The 10306-nt window shown below is 48.3% G+C and overlaps 3 protein-coding genes across 4 annotated transcripts; all 3 read right to left on the bottom strand.

Moving 5' to 3' along the window:
- Nucleotides 1-594: 594 nt before the first annotated feature.
- Nucleotides 595-4570, bottom strand: LOC112235765 (the record flags this gene model as incomplete). Its single annotated transcript, XM_042304133.1, has 3 exons — nt 595-1243; nt 3330-3720; nt 3944-4570. Coding segments are annotated over 3 exons (1182 nt in total), but the record flags the coding sequence as incomplete, so codon positions are not given.
- LOC112235764 (myosin-7B-like) lies at nt 4533-6600 on the bottom strand. Of its 2 annotated transcripts, none has more exons than XM_042304135.1 (3): nt 6201-6600; nt 5929-6059; nt 4533-4646 (listed from the first exon to the last, which is right to left on the bottom strand). In XM_042304135.1, the coding sequence occupies exons 1-3, from the start codon at nt 6434-6436 to the stop codon at nt 4639-4641; spliced, it is 375 nt and encodes a 124-aa protein (XP_042160069.1). In that variant the 5' UTR covers nt 6437-6600; the 3' UTR covers nt 4533-4638. The 2 variants fall into 2 exon arrangements, with proteins under 2 accessions (XP_042160069.1, XP_042160068.1); XM_042304134.1 differs by having other exon boundaries at nt 4556-4657.
- Nucleotides 6601-6609: 9 nt separating this feature from the next.
- LOC121840431 lies at nt 6610-10080 on the bottom strand. The gene is made up of 4 exons (XM_042303584.1): nt 10026-10080; nt 9524-9625; nt 8254-9083; nt 6610-8127 (listed from the first exon to the last, which is right to left on the bottom strand). The coding sequence occupies exons 1-4, from the start codon at nt 10078-10080 to the stop codon at nt 8113-8115; spliced, it is 1002 nt and encodes a 333-aa protein (XP_042159518.1). The 3' UTR covers nt 6610-8112.
- Nucleotides 10081-10306: the final 226 nt, after the last annotated feature.

Raw genomic sequence — 10306 nt, 5'->3', positions numbered from 1 at the left:
ATTGAACTCTTTGGCCTAAATGGCAAGTGTCACATCTGTAGGAAACCTGGCACCATCCCTACGGTGAAGCATGGTTGTGGCAGCATCATGCTGTTGGGATGTTTTTCAGTGGCAGGAAAACCTGCTCCAGAGCGCTCAGGACCTTAGACTAGGTTGAAGGTTCACCTTACAACAGGACAACGACCCTAAGCACACAGCCAAGATGATGCCAGATAACTCTCTGAATGTCCTTGTGTGGCCAAGCCAGAGCCAGGACTTGAACCTGATCGAACATCTCTGGAGAGACCTGAAAATAGCCATGCAGCGACGCTCCCCATCCAACCTGACAGAGCTTGAGAGGATCTGCAGAGAAGAATGGGAGAAACTCCCCAAATACAGGTGTGCCAAGCTTGTAGCGTCAAACCCCAGAAAACGTGATGCTGCAATCACTGCCAAAGGTGCTTCAACAAAGAACTGAGTAAAGGGTCTGGATACTTATGTAAATGTGACATATAAGTTTTATATTTTTAATAAATTAGCAAAACATTCTATAAACCTGTTTTTGCTTTGTCGTAATGGGGTATTGTGTGTAGATGTGGGGGTGGGGGGGAAACAATTGAATACATTTTGGAATAGGGCTGTAACTTAACAAAATGTTGAAAGGGGTTTTGAATACTTTCCGAAAGCACTGTATACGGGTGACCAACTTAGTTAACCTAAGTGTGACCTCTGACCTTGTTCTCCCACAGCTATTTGTTCAGTGTTCTGGCTGAAGGAGATCTTGGTACCATAGCCTCAGGTTCCACTAGCCTACAATTATACTCTGCTACACAGAGCGAGAAGCAGAGAAAGGTGAGTTTGGTTAGCTTCTCGAGGTCAGTTAACTTTCTGACAAATTAATAACTTAAAGTCATGCTGTGCCGTGTGACCCTTCATTTTAATGATTGACAGACGCTATGTATTTAACTAAGGAGCTAGTTAGGCTACTGTATGTGGTGAAGTGTGTTTTTCATGTCCCTTTACTAACATTGTCCACTTGCTGCTCCAGCTTGACCTTGGCCTTGCTCAACATATTGACCTTATCCTCCCCGACCAGCAGGTTAGTCAGGGCCTGCTGGTAGGCCTCCTGCAGGGCCGCCTTCTCCTTGGTCAGACACAAGATGGACTCGGGCTGCCAGTGGGCCTCCTGCAGGGCCGTCTTCTCCTTGGTCAGGCTCAGCATGGACTCGCCCAGAACACCTATCTCCTCCATCCGGTTCTTCACCTGAGGACAGAAAGGGGGAACAAACAATGTGGTATAAATATGAAAGTTCGCAGTCATTGGACTCGGGAGCAGCGGAAACGCTTTCTCTGGAGTGATGAATCACGTTCACCATCTGACAGTCTGATGGACGAATCTGGGTTTGGGGAAGGCCCTTTCCTGTTTCAGCATGACAATGCCCCTGTGCACAAAGCGAGATCCATACAGAAATTATTTGTTGAGATTGGTGTGGAAGAACTTGACTGGCCTGCACAGAGCCCTGACCTCAACCCCATCGAACACCTTTGGGATGAATTGGAACGCCGACTGTGAGCCAGGCCTAATGGCCCAACATCAGTGCCCGTACTCACTAATTCTCTTGTGGCTGAATGAAGCAAGTCCCCCGCAGCAATGTTCCAACACCCAGAAGAACGGAGGCTGTTATAGCAAGGGGGGCAACTCTTAATGCCCATGATTTTGTAATGAGATGTTCAACGAGCACGTGTCCATATACCTTTGGCCATGTAGTGTATCTGATCTATACAGCACAATAAATTAACTGATCAGAGGTTTACACGACAGGAATGCTGAAAAGTATATCTGCGGGCATTGAGCCACCCCTTAGCTTGGGTACCAGTCTGTTTTGCTAACATTCCAGTACTAACACTCCAGTGCTAGCCCACCTACACTGGCTTCCTGTTAAGGCAAGGGCTGATTTCAAGGTTTTACTGCTAACCTACAAAGCATTACATGGGCTTGCCCCTACCTATCTTTCCGTACTACACGTATGCTACGGTCACAAGACGCAGGCCTCCTAATTGTCCCTAGAATTTCTAAGCAAACAGCTGGAGGCAGGGCTTTCTCCTATAGAGCTCAATTTTTATGGAATGGTCTGCCTACCCATGTGAGAGACGCAGACTCGGTCTCAACCTTTAAGTCTTTACTGAAGACTCATCTCTTCAGTGGGTCATATGGTTGAGTGTAGTCTGGCCCAGGAGTGTGAAGGTGAACGGAAAGGCTCTGGAGCAACGAACCGCCCTTGCTGTCTCTGCCTGGCCGGTTCCCCTCTCTCCACTGAGATTCGCTGCCTCTAACCCTATTACAGGGGCTGAGTCACTGGCTTACTGGTGCTCTTCCATGCCGTCCCTAGGAGGGGTGCGTCACTTGAGTGGGTTGAGTCGCTGACGTGGTCTTCTTGTCTGGGTAGGCGCCCCCCTTGGGTTGTGCCATGGCGGAGATCTTTGTGGGCTATACTCGGCCTTGTCTCAGGATGGTAAGTTGGTGGTTGAAGATATCCCTCTAGTGGTGTGGGGCTGTGCTTTGGCAAAGTAGTTGGGGTTATATCCTGCCTGTTTGGCCCTGTCCTGTGGTATCATCGGATGGGGCCAGTGTCTCCTGACCCCTCCTGTCTCAGCCTCCAGTATTTATGCTGTAGTAGTTTTTGTCGGGGGGCTAGGGTCAGTCTGTTATATCTGGAGTATTTCTCCTGTCTTGTCCTGTGTGAATTTAAGTATGCTCTCTCTAATTTTCTTTCTTTCTTTTTCGACCTAGGACCATGCCTCAGGACTACCTGGCCTGATGACTCCTTGCTGTCCTCAGTCCACCTGGCCGTGCTACCTGTCCCAGACCTGCTGTTTTCAACTTTCTAGAGACAGCAGGAGCAGTAGAGATACTCAATGATTGGCTATGAAAAGCCAACTGACATTTACTCCTGAGGTGCTGACTTGTTGCACCCTCGACAACTACTGTGATTATTATTATTATTTGATCATGCTGGTCATTTATGAACATTTGAACATCTTGGCCATGTTCTGTTATAATCTCCACCCGGCACAGCCAGAAGAGGACTGGCCACCCCTCATAGCCTGGTTTCTTCCTAGGTTTTGGCCTTTTTAGGGAGTTTTTCCTAGCCACCGTGCTTCTACACCTGCATTGCTTGCTGTTTGGGGTTTTAAGCAGGGTTTCTGTAAGAAGGGCTATATAAATTAAAATTTGAACATTTGATTCCACTCCATGTGATTGGCCAAAAATGTTTAGCATTGCAAGGAGGGGCAAGGAGTAGAACAGTAGTTAAACAGACTGGTACCCAGACTAATCCCTCCCTGCTCACCTTGTTCTCTGTGGCATGTCTCTCCTTCTCCACCTTGGCCATGGTGATCTCCAGATCTGTCTTTCTTCAGCTCTGCACACACATCCTCCAGCTTGTGGTTCTTGGTGTTCAGGCTGGTGTTCAGGCTGGTGTTCAGGCTGGCGTTCAGGCTGGTGTTCAGGCTGGTGTTCAGGCTGGCGTTCAGGCTGGCGTTCAGGCTGGTGTTCAGGCTGGCGTTCAGGCTGGCGTTCAGGCTGGCGTTCAGGCTGGCGTTCAGGCTGGCGTTCAGGCTGGCGTTCAGGCTGGCGTTCAGGCTGGCGTTCATCTCCTCATCCTCAAGTCTTTCCTTCAGCTCTATGACCTTGGCCTTGATCAGCAGGTCACAACCTGCATCCATCAGGTTGTCCTGCTCCTGGGGGTCAGGGGTCACACAGAGAGAGACTTCCTGTTTAGTACATCTTCTTAGCATCTCTTATCTTGATGGCCTAATCGTTTCTGGTCTATTCTGATTAGGTCTACATTTATCTTGTCTGATCATATTGCTACATGTTCACTTTATCTTATCTCATTTATCTTTATCTTGCCGGTATCCTGTTGTACAGTGTAATATCTTGATGTTATCTGTAAACACTCACTGCTTGCAGCTGTAGGGCCAGGTCATTCTTCTCCTGGATCAGGGCCACCTGTCTCTCATGCAGCCCCTTGTGCTTTGCCTCAGACTTGTCAAACACGTCCTTCGACTTGGCAAACTCCTCCTTGAGTGTGGCCAGCTCCTTCTCTGCCGTGGTGCTCCTCAGGAGAGGCCTGAGCTTGAAGAAAAGCAGGGCCAGCTCCTTCTCTGCCGTGGTGCTCCTCAGGAGAGGCCTGAGCTTGAAGAAAAGCAGGGCCAGCTCCTTCTCTGCCGTGGTGCTCCTCAGGAGAGGCCTGAGCTTGAAGAAAAGCAGGGCCAGCTCCTTCTCTGCCGTGGTGCTCCTCAGGAGAGGCCTGAGCTTGAAGAAAAGCAGGGCCAGCTCCTTCTCTGCCGTGGTGCTCCTCAGGAGAGGCCTGAGCTTGAAGAAAAGCAGGGCCAGCTCCTTCTCTGCCGTGGTGCTCCTCAGGAGAGGCCTGAGCTTGAAGAAAAGCAGGGCCAGCTCCTTCTCTGCCGTGGTGCTCCTCAGGAGAGGCCTGAGCTTGAAGAAAAGCAGGGCCAGCTTCTCTGCCGTGGTGCTCCTCAGGAGCTCTGGGATTCGATCCAGCAACCTTTCCGTTACTGTCCCAACGCTCTAACCACTAGGCTACCTGCCGCTCCATGAGAGGCTGTCTGAGCTCCTCGCCATGCGGCAGGGCCAACTCATGAGTCTGGAGAGACGCTGGAGAGAAATAAAGATCACACGTGAAGCGGTTTCACTGGGACGGCTCTGTATGAGTTTTCAGGCCCAACCCAAAACGTTTTTAGAAGTGTTTTCTATGCAAAATGTGTGTGTGTTTTGTTAGTGTGTGTATTTGCCCCCAAGTTTGTCGCTATGTACATGGCATGTGTGAAGTATGAGTGTGTCAGCACTTGCTTGCTTTACATTGTGTGTGTGTGTGTGTGTGTTTGGTCCTGGTTGAAATAGCCTGTTATAACCTCCGGGCGCTAACTGGCGCTTAGAAAAAACAGGAGGGGTTGACACATGGCCCTTAAAGAGCAGCACCTGTCATGTCCTCCAGCCCCATATTAATAACAACCCATTCTCCCTGGCCCCCTTTGTCCATGGAGCCTGGAGTTCAGAGCCTCCACATAGCTGGAATAACTGGCCAGGTAATAAGGGATTAAGTCCTCTGGTTTCACAGAGGGCTGGAGTTTCACGTAATAAAATACCCTCTACCTGACCCACAGTGTGTCTCCTGCCTTGCCTTGCCAGTGATTCACTATTGATTTACTTCCCCCAGCCAGCATGCTTGCCATCTCCCAGCACCCACTATTGTAAAGCAAATGAGACAATGGCCTGTGCCCGCCAGGCCATATTTGGTAAGCAGGGCACACACACAGATCTAATTTAGAACAAAGAGGGGCGGGAGGGATCTAGACCACGCCCACCTGTTGACTGACCAGTTCATTGGACACATGACAGGGACATGTAAGGGTGGAAAGCCATAGGACAAAGCATTCTAGCTACCTTTTATAGTCTATTGTTTTACAGCACATTTCCAAAAAGCTCTACTAATACACACATTATCCCCAATCAGGCATATATGTTTCATTATTTCCCCACCTAAATAGAATTTGTAACATATCGTACGTTTTGCGATATTCATCACATATTGTACGTTTTGCAAATTCGTTACACATAATATGAAATGTAATTCATAACATATCATACGAAATGGGTGATGGACACAAATGAATACATACCATACGAAATGTAACATATCATACTAAATGGATTGTCCTGGATCCAAGTACAGAATAATACGAAATGCTCTGAGACACATACCGACAAGTAAGTCTGTCCCAAACATAACGGCAACCGATGAGGAGTGGCCATATGCTTTAAGCTTCAGCCCCAACACCAGACACAACTGGAGATGAGATCTCAAACCACAAGAATCCAGCTTCAAACTCACTCAGGTGCATCAGTACCAGTCATACAGTACTCACCTTGGTGATTCAATTCCAAACTTGTACTGGGTGTGGTCAATGTGTCCAGTGATCTCAGCAGCTTCTCCACAGCCTTCCTGCTGTCCACAAAGGATTCCTCAGGGATAGCCATGGGGTTCAGGATACGGTACCTGCACAGGATAGCACACACACCAGGGAACACATAAGTACGTCCTTGACTCTTCACATTATTGCCATTTTGATAATAAGATGGTAAAGGCGTTTGTGTCTCTGTGATTTGTACTGTTCTACATGTGTACTGTATGTGTTACAGAGGTACTATTCCCGTCGTAGTTTGAACTCTGCATAGAGGATCCGGTTGGGGAAGCCCTTCCTGCAGATACGGAATTCCCTCCGGTACTCCGTTACACCGCAACTGCTGAAGGACCTGGAATGGATCCATGCCTCCTGGGACAAAGATGACTGAAAGAGTCAATCTTACCTCATCCTTGTCCTCAGTCAGAGGCATGAAAGAGTGGAGGTAGCACAGACTTAAAGTGATGTTCATGAGCTGAGTTACCGAAACATCACTGCAAGTCTTAACTACGTCCTTCTCAACTCAAGGCAGGTCATCAGAGCACCTCTAAATACTCCCCTTCTGATCCCTACGAAACCACACAACTCCGACACCTAGAGACACTCTGGTAATGCCAGCCTGTCTCTACCTCACTCTTACACACCTTGTGAAGCTGTGACACGGTCTGGAAGGAAGCCCCTCTCTTCCTCTTCTCGTGTGAAGCTGTGACACGGTCTGGAAGGAAGCCCCTCTCTTCCTCTTCTCTTGTGAAGCTGTGACACGGTCTGGAAGGAAGCCCCTCTCTTCCTCTTCTCGTGTGAAGCTGTGACACGGTCTGGAAGGAAGCCCCTCTCTTCCTCTTCTCGTGTGAAGCTGTGACACGGTCTGGAAGGAAGCCCCTCTCTTCCTCTTCTCTTTGGCCCCTGTCTTTTGAATCAGCAGCTGAACAGTCAAACTGTAGATCACGATGACTTCATTTCCCTATTTAGTGTAGTTTCACTTTAAAATATGTGAAAATGTAAAGTTGTGTCACCGTCAATAGCTGCATCGCTACTGATGAAGTTCTCTAAAAAGGCATGCTAACCGTTTATTAACTGATCCCTGTAAGCAGGTGACTATTGTCTCATCTAAGGGGTCTCTGGTTTTTGTCCAGCCACCCTCTGATGTTGTACAGGACCTGGAGATGGGTGACGGGAGAGGATGGGTCAATGGTGAGAAATAATACCTTTAACATGGATTAATATCAGGTGTCATGAAGACGACATGTATTAGCTGTTAAAAAAGGATCAAAATGTTTCAAATAAACAGACTGGAGCACTTAACCACTCCAGCGTAGTGCACCAGCTCGGAGTGGCTCTCGTATTTACGTTTCTTGTCAGAGCCGTGGCTTGATGAAGTTGGGAGACTTGCCCACGTGGTTGTCATACAGCCTGGTGTTAAAGCTGACATCAGTGGCCTTTGGAAACATGCATTCTTCCTCCAGGATGGACAGTATACTGTATGCCCATGGACTGCAGGAAACAAACGAGAGGCAGTATACTGTATGCCCATGGACTGCAGGAAACAAACGAGAGGCAGTATACTGTATGCCCATGGACTGCAGGAAACAAACGAGAGGCAGTATACTGTATGCCCATGGACTGCAGGAAACAAACGAGAGGCAGTATACTGTATGCCCATGGACTGCAGGAAACAAACGAGAGGCAGTATACTGTATGCCCATGGACTGCAGAAAACAAACGAGAGGCAGTATACTGTATGCCCATGGACTGCAGGAAACAAACGAGAGGCAGTATACTGTATGCCCATGGACTGCAGGAAACAAACGAGAGGCAGTATACTGTATGCCCATGGACTGCAGGAAACAAACGAGAGGCAGTATACTGTATGCCCATGGACTGCAGGAAACAAAGCGAGAGTAAATCACACAGAAATCAAATAACTCTTCACAGGCAAAATGTACCGGTCCCTCTGCTCTAGCCCCTTATTTGAATGGCTGAAACAACAGACACATACCTTCTCTATGAGGTTGATACAGGTTTGTAGATCCAAGCCAAAATCGATGAAGGTCAATACCCTCCCTCTTATACTCCTCCTGCTCCAGGATGAACATGTGGTGGTTCAAATACTGTTGTCGTTTCTCGTTGGGGAAGTCGATGCACAGCTGCTCAAAGTTGTTGAACCTGAGTGGAGCATGGAGAGATAGAGAGAAGGAGGGTTGAAAAGAAGGAGAGGTTTATGAGCTGAAACAGTTAGGAAAAAGACTATATAAAATGCAGAATTTGGTCAGAGGCAATGTGTAGGCCTACCTCGAAGATCAGGAACCCTTCAATGTTCAATAGACAGACGAAGAACTGTCTTGGTAGAGGCTCTTGTTGATCCGGCTGTCTTGGCAAGGCCGTGTAGAGGCTCTTGTTGATCCGGCTGTCTTGGCAAGGCCGTGTAGAAGCTCTTGTTGATCCGACTGTCTTGGTAGAGGCTCTTGTTGATCCGACTGTCTTGGTAGAGGCTCTTGTTGATCCGACTGTCTTGGTAGAGGCTCTTGTTGATCCGACTGTCTTGGCAGGGCTGTGTAGAGGCTCTTGTTGATCCGGCTGTCTTGGCAGGGCCGTGTAGAGGCTCTTGTTGATCCGGCTGTCTTGGCAGGGCTGTGTAGAGGCTCTTGTTGATCCGGCTGTCTTGGCAGGGCCGTGTAGAGGCTCTTGTTGATCCGGCTGTCTTGGCAGGGCTGTGTAGAGGCTCTTGTTGATCCGGCTGTCTTGGCAGGGCCGTGTAGAGGCTCTTGTTGATCCGACTGTCTTGGCAGGGCCGTGTAGAGGCTCTTGTTGATCCGGCTGTCTTGGCAGGGCTGTGTAGAGGCTCTTGTTGATCCGGCTGTCTTGGCAGGGCCGTGTAGAGGCTCTTGTTGATCCGGCTGTCTTGGCAGGGCCGTGTAGAGGCTCTTGTTGATCCGACTGTCTTGGCAAGGCCGTGTAGAGGCTCTTGTTGATCCGGCTGTCTTGGCAAGGCCGTGTAGAGGCTCTTGTTGATCCGACTGTCTTGGCAGGGCTGTGTAGAGTCTCATGTTGATCCGACTGTCTTGGCAGGGCCGTGTAGAGGCTCTTGTTGATCCGGCTGTCTTGGCAGGGCTGTGTAGAGTCTCATGTTGATCCGGCTCATCATCCAGTTAAACATGCGGTCGTAGGTGGATTTGGCTAGGGCTCCAACTGAGTAGTTCACCTACACAAAGGGAACATATAGCTGTTACAGTATATCACTGACTTTACTCAGAAAACAATATTGGTAATGTGGATAATATTAGCTTGAAGTCTACTTATAAAAAATAAAAATGTAACCTTTATTTAACTAGGAAAGTCAGTTAAGAACTAATTCTTATTTACAATGACAGCCTACTGGAGAACAATGGGTTAACTGCCTTGTTCAGGGGCAGAACAATTTTTACCTTGTCAGCTCAGGGATTTGATCCAGCACATTTCGGTTACTGGCCCAACGCTCTAACCACTAGGCTACCTGCCGCCCCGATTCTACAGTTGTTCTACAGCGAGAGAAGAAGAGAGATCACCTGCTCAACAGTCTGGCCCTTGATGACGTACTTGTTACACACTTTGACCCGAGGGTGCAGCAGACCTTTGGTGAGGGCATCTGAATTGATCCAAATCAGGTAGGAGGCCTTGTCCTCACCTGAAGACCAAAGCACATGCATACACTATATGTATAGAGTGCAGAGGAGGCTGGTGGGCGGATCTATAGTAGGACAGGCTCATTGTAATGGCTGTAATGGAATAAATGGAACGGTATCAAATGCATCAACTTGGAAACCACGTTTGACCCCTTTCCATTTATTCCATTCCAGCCATTACAATGAGCACGTCCTCCTGTAGCTCCTCCCACCAGCCACTGATTGGGTGGAGTTTCATATTGACATTGTGTTTGCAAAATAGTTTTACAAAAACACTATCATAACGGTATGGTATTCCAGTTTAAAGAATAGGAATGCTCAGGTTGACAATCCTACTCAGGATGTTAACATTAAAGAGTAAAAGATGCACTATAGTCTGTGTAATCAGACATGACGTCTGACTGACTGCTTGCTCCTCTCTCCGAACCTTCTTGAACTTCGTGTTGCCAAAGTGCATGATGGACCCCACTATTTTATAGCAACTGTACTTCTCCCAGACTGTCCATTGCATACGGAGGAGGGGTCAGGCAGAGAGAGAGAGGTCAGAGGTCATGGAGAGTAAGGAGAGTAAACATAGTGGAGGAAAGATCATTAGCAGTCATCTGTGGCCAACAGTTCCTCCTCGTCATTCACGTTCTCCACTGTTGTCACACCCTGGGAGCAAAAGTGGTAGTGGAAGGGAT

The sequence above is a fragment of the Oncorhynchus tshawytscha genome, linkage group LG22 (assembly GCF_018296145.1).
Source record: "Oncorhynchus tshawytscha isolate Ot180627B linkage group LG22, Otsh_v2.0, whole genome shotgun sequence".
Taxonomy (NCBI): Eukaryota; Metazoa; Chordata; class Actinopteri; order Salmoniformes; family Salmonidae; genus Oncorhynchus; species Oncorhynchus tshawytscha.
This window is presented reverse-complemented; position numbering and strand designations above follow the sequence as displayed.

Excerpts from the sequence above, each read along its gene's own strand:
- LOC121840431 (XM_042303584.1), bottom strand. The coding sequence starts at position 10,080 with ATGCACTTTGGCAACACGAAGTTCAAGAAGGTTCGGAGAGAGGAGCAA. Across the intron at positions 9,626-10,025 it reads GAGAGAGGAGCAAGCAGTCA|GTGAGGACAAGGCCTCCTAC; the intron begins GTCAGACGTCAT and ends TTTGGTCTTCAG. Across the intron at positions 9,084-9,523 it reads TAACAAGTACGTCATCAAGG|ACTCTACACAGCCCTGCCAA; the intron begins GCCAGACTGTTG and ends GATCAACATGAG.
- LOC112235764 (XM_042304134.1), bottom strand. The coding sequence starts at position 6,436 with ATGAACATCACTTTAAGTCTGTGCTACCTCCACTCTTTCATGCCTCTG. Across the intron at positions 6,060-6,200 it reads ACGACGGGAATAGTACCTCT|GTACCGTATCCTGAACCCCA; the intron begins GTAACACATACA and ends TATCCTGTGCAG. Across the intron at positions 4,658-5,928 it reads TTTGGAATTGAATCACCAAG|CGTCTCTCCAGACTCATGAG; the intron begins GTGAGTACTGTA and ends ATTTCTCTCCAG.